This window comes from Zonotrichia albicollis, chromosome 29 (genome assembly GCF_047830755.1).
Source record: "Zonotrichia albicollis isolate bZonAlb1 chromosome 29, bZonAlb1.hap1, whole genome shotgun sequence".
NCBI lineage: Eukaryota > Metazoa > Chordata > Aves > Passeriformes > Passerellidae > Zonotrichia > Zonotrichia albicollis.
The window spans coordinates 4,556,912-4,569,539 of record NC_133847.1 but is presented as its reverse complement, the minus strand read 5'-3'; the positions used below and the strand labels follow the sequence as shown (position 1 = coordinate 4,569,539).

Genomic DNA, 12,628 nt, shown 5'->3' with positions numbered 1-12,628 from the left:
GCAGTGTCCCCTCAGCCCCAGCCCAGCTGCCATGTCCATTCCTCCCGTATGTGACTCTGCTCTCCTCCCTCAGTACGGAGCCAAAGCCCTGGACAAGGTCCTGTCCACGATCCTCAACCACTCCGAGAGCAGAGTTCCTGTGCCCAGGAGCTACGAGAGAGGGGAGGATGCCTTTTTCCGTGGTAAGAACATTTCCAGCTCCAGGGTTTCTGCTGGATGGGTTGGTCTCAGGTTTGGGATGCTGGAAGAACCGAGCAGGAGGTCAGAGGGAGAAAACAGAGGGGAAAGTGCTGCTGGCTTATGTCACCTGCCAGGCATGGGGAGTGGCTGAGTTCCTGAAGAGGAAACAGTCCTGCAGGAATGCTGGTGGGAGGCTTAACCCCAAAATACAGAAGATGTCTTCTGCCATTGCAGAAATGAAGCAAGGGCTCATCTCCGTGGGCATCTGCTGCAGCCAGATGAAGTATGGCACTGTCTCTGTGGAGAAGGGTAGGTGTGGAGCTGCTCCTGCCCAGGGCAGGGGGCAGATGGAAGAGATGGCAGTGTCATGGCCTGCCTGACCTCGTGGGGTTTGCTGGGCACCAAAATGTTTGCTTTGTGGGGAAGGTCCTGTGCTGATGTCCCTGCAGATGCCATGGCCCCCCAGCTTCCTCACAGCCCTTGGGCTGGGCTGCTGTCAGAAGGAACATGGGGGGCTCTTGGGGAAGGGGCTGGTGGGTTCCATGTCCAGCTGCACCACATCTCACCTGACCCACTGTGCTCTTGCAGACTGCTCCATCACCAAATTCCTGAACCGCATCCTGGGCCTGGAGGTGGACAAGCAGAACATGCTCTTCCAGTATTTCTCTGACACCTTTGACTACCTGATTGAGAAGGACAAGAAGGAGGGCAAATATGACATGGGCATCCTTGGTATGGAGAAGGAGGGGTGGTCACAGCTCTGGGGTTCCAGTTCCTCCCTGTGCAGTGTCCTTGGCCAGCACAGATCTGAGACCCAAGGAAGTGCTTTTGGGAGGATGTTCTTTACAACAGCCTTTTCTCCTTGCACAGATTTAGCCCCAGGAGTGGATGAGATCTACGAGGAGAGCAAGGAGGTTTTCCTGACCCCGGGGCACCCGCAGGATGGGCAGGTTGTGTTCTACAAGGTGGGCACCAGGTTGTGTTCTACACGGTAGAACCAGGTCTGTGCCTGGTTCTAGGCTGTGCTGAGGGGAGATCTGTGAGGCAGACACCGAGGCACTTGTCCTGCCCCTGGAGTCACAAGTCCTTCTGTGTGTCCCTGTTCAGATCAGCGTTGACAGAGGCCTAAAGTGGGAGGAAGCCTATGAGAAGTCGCTCAAACTGACAGGAACCTATGATGGGTTCTACCTCTCCTACAAGGTATGTCCTGGGGTTTTCCAGGGTGGCACCTCAGCTCAGGGGTGATTCCAGCAGGAAATCTGCCATGGTGGTATGAGATCACTCTTCCTGAGGGCTGGGAAATGCCTCCAAGGCCCTCCATCCTGGCAGGAAGGGGTTAGTTTAGAGAAATGTGAGGAGGGAGGCTGTGTCTGTGACCATCAGCTGTACCCCACAGGTGCGAGGCAACAAATACACCTGTCTGCTGGCAGAGCAGTGCCGTGGGAAGAACTTCATCCTCTACAAGCCAAATATTGGGAAGCAAAGCCAGCTTGAGAGCCTGGACAGTCTGCAGAAGAGATACCGACGGGTAGGTGGAACCTGCAGCCCCCCGTGTTGGAAAGGCATTCACTGTAACCCTGTCACAGCTCCTCATGGCTCTGCTGTGGATGGGCAGGATGGTGTCCTGACTGCCAGCCCTGGATTTCACATCTCTTCATCCTGGACAGTGGAAAATCCCTAATGCTGAGTGTTCTGCTGCAGGTGCTGCCCGAGGAGGCCAAGGAGCACTGGGAGAGCAGCTACCACTTCTCCTTGAAGAACTGTAACCACGCCGTGTGGTAAGGCAGCTGCAGCCCCAGCCTGCCACAGAATCTCAGGATGGGTTGGGTTCAAAGGGACCTTAAATGAAGCCCATCCAGTTCCATGGCAGGGATGGATAGTGAGACCTTCCACCAGGTTGCTTCATCCAACCTGGATGGATGCCTTGAATTCCTCTGGGAATGGGGCAGCCACACCTTCTCTGCCAGGCCCTCACCACCTTTTCAGGGAGGAATTCCTTTCCAATACCCAGTTTACATCTCCTCACTTTGAGCTTAAAGCCATTTCTTCCTCCTGTACCCTGGGGCTCCCTGACCGTGCCACTGGGGGAGGCTGTGGGGACGCAAATCCCGCTCAGCTCCAAGAACCTCTGCTAATCCCAGTGGTTTTGTCCCTTGGTCCCTGAAGGAACAAGAGCTGCAAGCTGATCCAGGAGGGGAAGGAATGCTTCCAGGGCATGCGCCTGAGGCACTATTACATGCTGTGTGGGGCCCTGCTGCACGTGTGGAGCAGGATCGCCGGCGTCATGGCAGACATCACCAGCAGCAGCTACCTGCAGATCGTGCGCCTCAAGACCAAGGAGAAGAAGAAACAAGTCGGTGTGTGAAGTGATTTCCTTCTTAAAAGGGGTGTGGTCCAGCACATGGGGTGGTAGCACCAATTCCTCTCTTCCAAAAGGGGAGTTGGATGTGTTGGGGCAGAGGGGGTGAGCCAAGCTCATCATCCTCCTCCCCACTGTCCCCACAGTGCCCCAACCCTTCCCAGAGGGCTGTGGGGATGTTCTGCATGGAGAGGGGAGAGCTTAGACAAATCCCTGCCTTTGACAGGTGTCTGGCAGTAGGCTGCACCCCAAAACCCACTCTCACTTGCAATGACCAATCAGGCCATGAATTACGTATTTGAATAGGCCAGTGAAAACAGACACAAGCAGATTCACTTGCTACACAGAGAATAGAAATTTCTTTTGTTTAGAAATTCTTTCTAAACAAAAGCACCACTAGTAGATAAAGGTACCTATGTTACAGTTGGCAAAGAAACAGTATAAGTTAGGAGTCAATGTCACTGAGCAACAAATGATAGCAGTGTGCAGAGAATTTCTCTCAATCCCCAGGGGAAGTAATTTGATGCCCATGTTGAGAACTCTCCACACACGCAGAGAGTGTATTAGAGATTTCTGCTTTCATGAAAATCATAGTGGTCTTTTATAGTTGTAAAAATGCTTGTGTTCTGTTTCCTTTGTCACACCAAGACAGAATGCTCATTGCTGGCTAAGGAGGTTTGCAGCTAAGATAATTAATCACATGACAGTTCCAGTGTGACTTAGCCACGTGTCACAGGGAGATAAGTTGGGGGTGAAAGGTCCTGGCACAGGGGGCTGATTTCTGCTCCTCCCTCCCCCAGGGATAAAGATCCCCGAGAGCTGCGTGCACAGGGTGCGGGAGGAGCTGAAGCAGATGGACGAGGACGTGAAGAGGAAGCAGAGCCGGCTGCTCCAGGCCCAGGAGCAGAGCTCCCCCTTCTCCCTGCCCCTGCACATCCTGCCAGGGCCCGGGCTGCCCCTGCCCTCCCTGTGCCATGATGAGATCCTGGACTTGACCTACAGCCCTCCCAGCAACAGCATTCCTGACTTGGTGTTGAACCCAGAGACCAGAGCGCTCTGCTTCTCCTCGGAGCCCCCCCTGCAGCCCCAGCAGCAGCACAGGTTGTCCTTTGGCTTTGGCCACGCTCCTGGCCTGGAGGGCAGCACAGCCCCCGGCCCCTCACTGCACGAGCCCCCTGCCCTGCCTCCCCCAGCCCCCCTGCAGCAGCCACAGGAGGATTTTCTCCAGCAAGACGGGAATATCAATTTTAGAGAGATCCTGGAGGACATGCTGAGGACGTTTAGCGGGCCCTCCCAGGAGAACTTGCTCCCCCCGGAGCGCCAGAGCGTGATCCAGTTCAGTTCTGGGCCTTTCTCAAACTCCTGAGTGCCAGCTGGGAATGCTGCTGTGGATCTGTGTTCTCTGGTGCAGAGGTGAGAGCTGAGGAGCCCTGACTTTCCTACTGGTTTGGACTGACTCTGCTCTGGTTTTGAGGGAAGAAAGAGCCTGGAGTTCCTTAAAGCGAATTTTATTTATGTCTAATACCTAGTCAGGCATGTGCAGGTTTGTATGGAACGTGCCCGGGGGGGCTGAGCGGGTCCTGCTGGGCTGAGGGGCTCTGCTGGGCTGAGTCCTGCTCACAGGTCAGTGCTCAGGTGGGATTGAGGGGAGACCCCTCCTGTGTCCACCCCCTGCAGACTACTGAGTGTCCGAGCCTTCCCCAGCCCTCCAGGCCAGGAGGGGCATGGCCAGGCTCTGGAATGACCACATGCTGGTCACTTAGGGAAGAATGAGAGTTCAGCCCCCAGCTTGGGCTGCCCCAGCGCTGCTGCACACCCTGGGGCTGTGCTGGCAGGCTGGGATGAAGGGGAAGGAAATGTTGTCCCAGAGGAGCTGGGAGATGCTGAGCTCAGGTGTTCTCTGGCAGGGCTGAGCAGGTGCAGTTAGAGATCCAAAACTGTTTGTGCTGCCCTTGCCAGGAAGGGACCTTGAGCTGCCAGAGCTGGCTGCACCCCACAGACAGAGCTTGAGTCTGGCAGAGCTCAGCCACGCCAGGATCAGCAGGATTCTCCAGAGCAGAAGGGACACATGTCCCTTTGTCCTGCACTTTAACCTCACCAGGTCGCCGTGACCAGATGTGCTTTGGCCAGTTTCCTGCTGTCACATGTTGTCCCTTCACCTGGACATCTCGCTGGTCCTGCCACTGCCCTGGGCCAGGGGTCTGGGTCAGGGCAGCCCAGCCAGGTTGTGCAGTGTCATTGTCACTGCTGGGGTGTGTAGTGTCTTTGCACTGGGCAGGATGTGCAGAGACACTGTTGAGGGTGTGCAGTGTCAGTGTCACTGTTCAGGGTGTGCAGTGTCATTGTCACTGCATGAAAAATGCAGTGTTAATGTCATTGCCCAGGATGTGCAGTGTCAGTGTCACTTTTGAGGGTGTGCAGTGTCACTGCCCAGGATGTGCAGTGTTACTGTTGAGGGTGTGCAGTGTCACTGTCACTGGTCAGGGTGTGCAGAGTCACTGTTGAGGGTGTGCAGTGTCACTGTCACTGTTCAGGGTGTGCAGTGTCACTGTCACCACCCAGGATTTGCAGTTTGGCTGCTCCTGCTGCAATCTCCCTCTCGGATACCAAAGAACAAAGGCTGCTTTGCAAAGCACTGCCCCACCCCCTGCTGCCTCCACCCCAGCACCGAGGGCATCAGAGCCTTTCCCAAAAGTGGCACCGGGATGATTTCAGGCAAGGACCTGGGCCCTTCCTCAGAGAGCCCTTGGGAAAGGGGGTACTCTGTGCCCTAACAGGGCAGTTTTGAGGGGGCTGGAGCTTCACAGTGCCTGGTGGTGTCACCCCCATGTCCCCCCAGGGCTCAGGGACTGGCCCAGTGCCGGTTTGGTGCTGGGAATTGCTCTGGGTCTGTGTCCAGGTGTTGGGAGCTGACTCCTGACACCGACCTGCCCTGGTGCCACACAAGTGGGCTCAGTTTGAGGCTACTCTGGTCCCTGAATTTCGTTTTGGGGGGCCTGTCCTTAACCCCCTCCCTAGCTTAGCACCAGCCCAGGCTCAATCCCTGCAGTCGGGGCCACATTTCACCTCCTTCCTTACCTCAACATGATCACCAAAGATGGGGGAGCCCCCTGTGCCCCCCAAAGCCCTGCTGCTCTCCCCAGCTCTGCTTCTCTCCACCCCTGCAGCCTTCCCCAGGCCAGGCAGGGCCAGGCTGCCCCTCTCCACACCCTCCCCTATTTAAAGCACTGCTCGCTTGGGGCCGAATTCCCAACAATGAGGGAAAAGGACGCCGGGAAAACCCAGCTCAAAAGAGGTTTAAACTCAGGAATAGCGAGGGGGAATTCCCTGCTGGGCACCCTCTGCTGTCACCGGAGCCTTACCTGGTGGCTTTGACCTTAACTTTAAAATATATGCAATCTTCCCTCCCTGGTCTCTGGAAAAGACAGAGGCCACCTTCAAGGAATCCCTTTCCTGCCCCAATCCCATGTTTTGTCAGGGTTAATAATATGTAATGTTACCTTTTAACTAAATTATTCTGCAGTTGTCCTACTGATTGTATTTTTAATGAGTCCCTGTTTTCTTCCCTGACACCTTTGTGTTGGCACTTTTTAATCTGCTTGTTGTTTGCCCTTGTTTCTATGTATATTTATAATTAAGTTGTATATATGTAAAGAGATTTTTTAGACTATGTGCCTTGGACTAATAATTCCTGAATTTTCTACTTGCCTCAGAAGGATAATTTTTCATTCTGCTCAGTAAAAACGGAACAGAAGCCACATGTGAGATTTCTGTAACTCCCAGCTCTGTCTCTATCTCTTGGTCTATCCAGCTTGCCCCAAGAGCCCAGCAGGGATTTGGACCAGGAATCCAATGCTGGCAGCTGGACTTTGTATCTCCTGTGTCACCAAACCGGTGACGTTGAGGGCTGTTGTCCCAAGTCTGTCCTTGGGAGAAGGAGAGGAGGATCCAGGCTGGATCCAGCCTTGGATGAGGCAGCTCCCTCCTGGCTTGGCTGGAAAAACACAGATAAAGGAGCCTCTGTTCCAGTTTCCCCCAGCTGTGGGATGTCACAACCAGGCACTGCTGGATGGAAGGAGGGATGGGGTGACCCCAGTGAGTGATCCCTAAATGTGAGCAGGATCCTCCCAGCATCCTTAACGTGCTGGAGGCTCTGCAGGGTTGTCAGACTTGGGAAACCCTGAGATTTTTCCTGGGTACAACCTCCCTAAGGGGGCTGTGGATGTGACAGGGAGAGCCAGCACTCCCCAGGCCCTGGGAGGAGGTGCAGCAGCATTCCTGCATGGCAGAACCTGAGCTGTCCCTGCCCAGGATGGGACACCAGCCCCATGGGCTTGGCTGGGCACGGCTGTGGCTTCACAAGCACCAAGACGCTGCCCCGAGGAGGAGGAGGAGGAGGATGATCCTGCTGTGGTCAGACACATCCCTGGCTGCAGGGGATGTTTTACCATGCCCCAACACGCCTAGCTTCTGTTCTGCAGGAATTTCTGCTGGCCAGGGCTTGTACCACTGCTGGACCCATCCCCTGTGCTGCCCTGCCCTGCCAGGATTCCTGGGGACAGCAGGGATCCCAGAGGGGACAGCAAGGATCCCAAATGGGACAGGAGGGATCCCAAATGGGACAGGAGGGATCCCAAAGGACACAAACCTTCCCCAGCTCTGCCTTTGCCCAGGGAGCCCCTCGGGAGCACACATCATGCCGGATTTGCACTTCCTCCTCAACGCTGAGGATTATCCCAGCTTGGCTTAGGAGTTGTGTAAGGTGGTGGCTTGCCAGCAAACTCCAAGCTGTCAGCAGAGTGGCGCAGCAGCCCCAGCCCCATCCCTGCTCCATCCCACAGCCAACACAGCAGCTCATTCCTAACGCCTTTATTGCAGGGGGACTCGTTACTGTGAGGGGGCTCTGGCTGCTCCTGCCTGCAGCGGCCACGGCCCCTGGAGCCTCTGTCCAGCAGGTGCACGCCGTGGGTCAGGGCTGCCCCACCAGCAGCTGGGTTGGAGGCAGCCCTTCATGGGGCTGGAGGAGGCTCCGTGGGCAGCAGGGCTGGCACGGGCAGGGGGACAGCAGAGCAGAGCTACAGGTAGGCAGGCAGGTCCTTCTCGATCACCTGTGGAGAAAAAGGGAGTGTTGTACCCTGAGAACATCCCTGGCTTTCCCCTCCTCCCCAGCAGCAGCACTTACAATGGGATCTTCCATCGGGCTGTATCTCTTCACTACTTGACCTTCCCGGTTAATGAGGAACTGTGGGAATGAAGCAACCCCTGGTGAGTGAGTGCAGAGTGCAGAGTGCGAGCCCCCACAGGCTCACTTCCCCCTCAGCTGTGCTCTGGGCAGGCCAGGGGTTCCCACGGGTCTCTAGAGACAGAAACCCCTTGGGATGCTCCTGCTCTGACACCTGAGCAGAGCCCAATGTGAGGCTCCCTCCTACACCAGCAACCCCGCTCAGATCCCCAGAGGAGGCAACCAAAACCACTACAGTGTCCTACCTTGGTGAAGTTCCATTTTATTGCACTAGGAGAAAAAAAACAGGAGTGAGTTTTGGGCAGAAAAGCCCTTCCTCACCCTCCCTGAGCCAAGCCCTCCCTGCTGGCTGCAGGGCTGTGGCTCCCCAGGGCTCTCCCTGCCACACTCACTTGCCCAGAGTGCCTCTCCCTTTGGGCTGCTCCTTCAGCCACTTCCAGAGCGGGTGAGCATCGTCCCCGTTGACATCGATCTTGCTGAACATGTCAAACTTCACCCCATAGCCCTCAGCAAATGCCTTGATCTGAGCGTTGGTCCCGGGCTCCTGAGGGGCCATACCAGCACCGTGAGGGTTCCTCGGTCCATCCCAACACTCCCGGGGAGCCCGAACCCCCCACCCCACGTACCTGCTTCCCAAACTGGTTGCAGGGAAATCCCAGGATCCGTAAACCCCTCTCAGCGTATCGGGCGTGCAAATCGACAAGCTGAGTGTAGTTTACCGCCGTTTTCCCTCACTTGGAGGCCACGTTGGTGATGATGCAGACGTCGCCCCTGCAGAGGGGGTGGATGAGCTGCCCTTCCCCGCAGGGCACGGCCAGAGGTCCCTCACCCGCCGGGCCGAGGCGTGAGGGTTACGCAAGAGCCGCTGTGGCTCAACCTCGCCCAGCACTGCATTCCCGACCCCTCCGTCCTACCGGTACTTTTCCAGGGACACGTCGTTGCCATCGATGTCGAGGGCGACGAAGTCGTAGATGGCCTTGGCCGAGCGCCAGTCGTCCGCGTGGGCACACTGCGGGGCGAGAGCATCACTGCGGCGCCAGCCCCGCCATCTCCGCTCCGCTCCCCTCAGGGACCCTGCGAAGCCTCCCTGCGGCCCGCCCAGGCCCGAGCCCCTGCCAGGCCAGGCCCGAGCCCCCGCCAGGCCAGGCCCGAGCCCCCGCCGCCCACTCCGGACCCCCCACGGGAAAGACCCGAGTCCAGCCCCAGGCCCAGAGCGGTCTCGGAACAGAGCGGGCCGGGCCAAGCCGAGCTCCGGGGCAGTCCCGCTCTCACCATGCTCCGCGCTGCGATCAGCCCTGGTCCCAGGAGCGCTGCCCGCGCCGCCGCCCGCGCGCACCACAGCGCGCCCCGCACCGCGCCGCCCCAGCCCATCCCGCACAAACCCCGCCCTTTCTGGCCGATCAGCCAATCAGTGCACAGAGAGGCGGCCCCGGCGCGGTGATGGATGGAAAGATGACCAATAGAAGAGCAGGATAGGCGGGGTGGCCGCAGGGGTGTTTATCGGGAGAGACCACGAGGGCGGAGGGCAAGGGCAGAGCAAAGGGCGGGGTTGGAGACAGGTGCTGCGAGCCGCGCCTCCCGGGCCGTGATTCCCTCCCGACCGGCTGCGGCTTCCGAACAGCGCCGCAGCCACCCAGAGCCTCACCTCGACAGCAGCAGAGAGATACCCGTTCCCTCCGGAGCCAGCGGCGCGGAGCAGCCCGCGACGGACTACATCTCCCAGGAGGCGCCGCGGCTGAGGCCCCCGTGCACGCGCGCGGGGCAGGCGGCAGCGTGGGCAGCCCGCGCAGCCCTCAGCGACCAAGATGGACGACGAGGAGGAGACGTACCGGCTGTGGAAGATCCGCAAGACCATCATGCAGGTCCGGGGCACTAGAGGGACCGGGAGGGCTGAGCCTGCCGTGTGGGGAGTACCGCAGGGTGAAGGTGAGGGAACGTGGGGACCTCTCCGCTTGCCGGTTGCTGAGCCCGGTGCTGCCCCCGCAGCTGTGCCACGACCGCGGGTACCTGGTGACCCAGGACGAGCTGGATCAGACCCTGGAGGAGTTCAAGGCGCAGTTCGGGGACAAACCCAGCGAGGGCCGCCCCCGTCGCACCGACCTGACCGTGCTGGTGGCTCACAACGATGATCCCACGGATCAGATGTTCGTGTTCTTCCCCGGTGAGCAGCGGCGGCCCGCGGGGTCTGGGGAGGCTCTCGGTGAGCCGGGGCCCGCCTTTGCCTTCAAGGCAGGTTCGGAGCTGAGCCCCCGGGGAGGGGAGTTCCGAAGGCTGTCAGTGACACCAGGTATGGCTCTTTCCTCCTCAGAGGAGCCCAAGGTGGGCATCAAGACCATCAAGATGTACTGCCAGCGCATGCAGGAGGAGAACATCACCCGGGCGCTGATCGTGGTGCAGCAGGGAATGACCCCCTCGGCCAAGCAGGTCTGTGTCACCCTCAGGGGCTGTGGAGGTTTTCCTTGTCTGTTTCTGGGTAAATAAAAGCCCTGAGTTTCTCTCCAGAGAAAAGGTTTTGCTAGAGCCTGTTGTGCCTTTGCACAGGCTCTTTTTTAGCACCCAAATGTGTTCAAGCAGAGCAGCAGCTCTTGGTGGCAGTGGCACAGCTGAGGACCTACAGACAGTCAGGAAGGGGAGGGAAAAAGAGATATTTCCCCATTCTAGGAGATCCACGGGCTCATTCCCAGCCTGTCTGTATCTGTGTGAGCCCAGGTGCAGCTCTGAGCCCTGCCAGGGCTGCCCCAGCCACCTCTGATGGGATTTTTCCTTCCAGTCCCTGGTTGACATGGCTCCCAAGTACATCCTGGAGCAGTTCCTGCAGCAGGAGCTTCTCATCAACATCACAGAGCATGAGGTGAGCAGGGGGTGGGATTGTCACCATGATATTTTATGAAAAATCCCTTTGCCAGGAGTTTTCTCCTGAGAAGCTGAGAAGCCTCAGAAAAAACCCCAATATTTGAAAACAATAATTATCTGATTGCTTGGAATGTGGTTTAGAGGTTGCTTAGTAACAGGTGCATCTTTGATTAATTCCATGTGAATTGTTTTTTATTAATGAGCAATCACAGCCAGCTGTGTTGGACTCTCTGGGTCTGTCATGGGTTTTTATGATCATTCTTGTCCAGCCTTCTGATGTCTCCTTTCTCTTTCTTTAGTATAGTTTTAGAATATAATATGATCTATAATATATATAATATAATCTATTACATATATAATCTATAATATATATAATGTAGTATATAATACATAATCTATAATATTAATATATAATATAATATGTAATTAGTTTAGTATAGCATTATATATTATATAACATAATTTTACAATGCATAATATATACTTTATACAATATTAAAATTTATAATGTAGTACATAGTATATAGAATATAATAATATATAATTAATACAATATATATAATTAATATAATAATAAATCAGCCTTCTGAGAACTTGGAGTCAATTCTCATCCCTCACCTCATCCTGGGGCCCCTCACAACACCACAGCCTAGGATGGTCCCTCCCTCCTGCTGGCTGCATTCCTGCTGCTCCCAGAGTCCTTCTCCTGGTCTCTGGCTGGGCTGAGGGACACAGTTTTCCTTTTCCCCTCCCAAACACGTTGTCTCCAGCTGCTCCCTCATCTCAGCCTCTCTTGTGTTTGCAGCTGGTGCCAGAGCACGTGGTTATGACAAAGGAGGAGGTGACAGAGCTGCTGGCCCGATAGTATCCTTTGAGTGTCCCTTTGTGTGTCCCTCCATCCTGCTCAGGTGAGATGGAATCTGGGCTGAAAACCCCTCCTCCTGCCATGATTTATTTCTGTTTTGTGAGCTGCCAGCGGCCCCTGGTGTGTCAGAGCTTCTCCTTGACTCCCAGCACAGCAAGCTGAGGGAGAACCAGCTCCCCAGGATCCAGGCTGGGGACCCTGTGGCTCGCTACTTCGGGATAAAGCGTGGCCAGGTGAGGGGAGCAGGCTGAGGCAGCAGCTCCTCGGGCAGGGCAGGGAGGGGATGATCCTTGGGGGCATTTTGGAGCAGAAAAAGTGTCTCCTCCTCCTCCTCCTGTTGCTGAGCTCTGTGTCTGCCTTGCAGGTAGTGAAGATCATCAGGCCCAGCGAGACAGCGGGCAGGTACATCACCTACAGACTGGTGCAGTGACACAGTGGGTAAGGATGAGGGGAACCCCTGCTTGGGAGGGCTCTGGGCAGTGCCAGGGGATGTTCCAAGCTCAGTGTGAAGCAGCTGCCTCCAGGGAAACATCTCAGAGCTTTAAATGGCTCATGGAGGGAGCTGATGGGGAGAGCAGGGTGAGGCTCCCCTGACCTCTGCCTCTGTTCAGGCTGTGCAGATTGGGGGAGTTCAGAGGGACCTGGAGCAGGAGATGATTCCCATCCCTCCTTCTCTTCCAGGTGTGAGGAGCTGTGTGGCTCCCACCAGCAGTTCATGGGCTCTTGGAGATTCCTGCACTTCAGAGATGGCCAAGGAAATCCAAGGAGATTCCCACACTGCCTCTCTGCAGCCCCATCCCTGGGCCTCATTCCTTGTCTTCCAGCTTGGACTTTGTGGTGACCCCTCAGTCCCACCCAGGACTCAGCCATGGGAGAAAACAAGTGGGGAAAGCCTTTTGCTTCCCTGTTTTCTGGGCTCTTGTTTGAAATAAAGCTTTGTACCCTCAGTGCTGCAGTGTTGCTCAGCCTGTCCCTGTGGCAAAGCCTCAACACTCTCCAAGTTCCCATAGTTTTCATTACTTTTGGAATCTTTTCCTGCCAAGACTCTGCACTGTGGCTGAGCCCTGCAGAGATTTCACTGGTTCCTCTGGGCAGTTTGGAAGTTCAGATTTAACTCCTTCCTTCCCTG

At 56.2% G+C, this 12,628-nt stretch overlaps 3 protein-coding genes across 7 annotated transcripts in view; 2 read left to right on the top strand and 1 right to left on the bottom strand.

Annotated features, from left to right (window-relative positions):
• SBNO2 (strawberry notch homolog 2) overlaps nucleotides 1-6,304 on the top strand; it is a 50,686-nt gene extending 44,382 nt beyond the window's left edge. For all 5 annotated transcript variants that reach the window (XM_074528599.1, XM_074528600.1, XM_005496681.4 and 2 more), the window contains 9 exons: nucleotides 74-182; nucleotides 415-489; nucleotides 769-912; nucleotides 1,051-1,145; nucleotides 1,288-1,380; nucleotides 1,577-1,708; nucleotides 1,882-1,958; nucleotides 2,347-2,537; nucleotides 3,340-6,304. In XM_074528599.1, the coding sequence (XP_074384700.1) occupies nucleotides 74-182; nucleotides 415-489; nucleotides 769-912; nucleotides 1,051-1,145; nucleotides 1,288-1,380; nucleotides 1,577-1,708; nucleotides 1,882-1,958; nucleotides 2,347-2,537; nucleotides 3,340-3,905 (1,482 nt within the window). In that variant the 3' untranslated portion in view covers nucleotides 3,906-6,304. The remainder of the gene's footprint in view (nucleotides 1-73; nucleotides 183-414; nucleotides 490-768; nucleotides 913-1,050; nucleotides 1,146-1,287; nucleotides 1,381-1,576; nucleotides 1,709-1,881; nucleotides 1,959-2,346; nucleotides 2,538-3,339) is intronic.
• A 1,089-nt stretch (nucleotides 6,305-7,393) lies between these two features.
• Nucleotides 7,394-9,205, bottom strand: GPX4 (glutathione peroxidase 4). The gene is made up of 7 exons (XM_074528609.1): nucleotides 9,054-9,205; nucleotides 8,696-8,790; nucleotides 8,408-8,552; nucleotides 8,174-8,325; nucleotides 8,027-8,051; nucleotides 7,722-7,781; nucleotides 7,394-7,647 (listed from the first exon to the last, which is right to left on the bottom strand). The coding sequence occupies exons 1-7, from the start codon at nucleotides 9,150-9,152 to the stop codon at nucleotides 7,615-7,617; spliced, it is 609 nt and encodes a 202-aa protein (XP_074384710.1). The 5' UTR covers nucleotides 9,153-9,205; the 3' UTR covers nucleotides 7,394-7,614.
• A 109-nt stretch (nucleotides 9,206-9,314) lies between these two features.
• On the top strand, nucleotides 9,315-12,446 carry POLR2E (RNA polymerase II, I and III subunit E). The gene is made up of 8 exons (XM_074528608.1): nucleotides 9,315-9,643; nucleotides 9,768-9,942; nucleotides 10,090-10,205; nucleotides 10,552-10,632; nucleotides 11,440-11,498; nucleotides 11,654-11,732; nucleotides 11,864-11,937; nucleotides 12,181-12,446. Exons 1-7 carry the CDS (start codon nucleotides 9,587-9,589, stop codon nucleotides 11,927-11,929), a joined length of 633 nt encoding a protein of 210 aa, XP_074384709.1. The 5' UTR covers nucleotides 9,315-9,586; the 3' UTR covers nucleotides 11,930-11,937; nucleotides 12,181-12,446.
• Nucleotides 12,447-12,628: the final 182 nt, after the last annotated feature.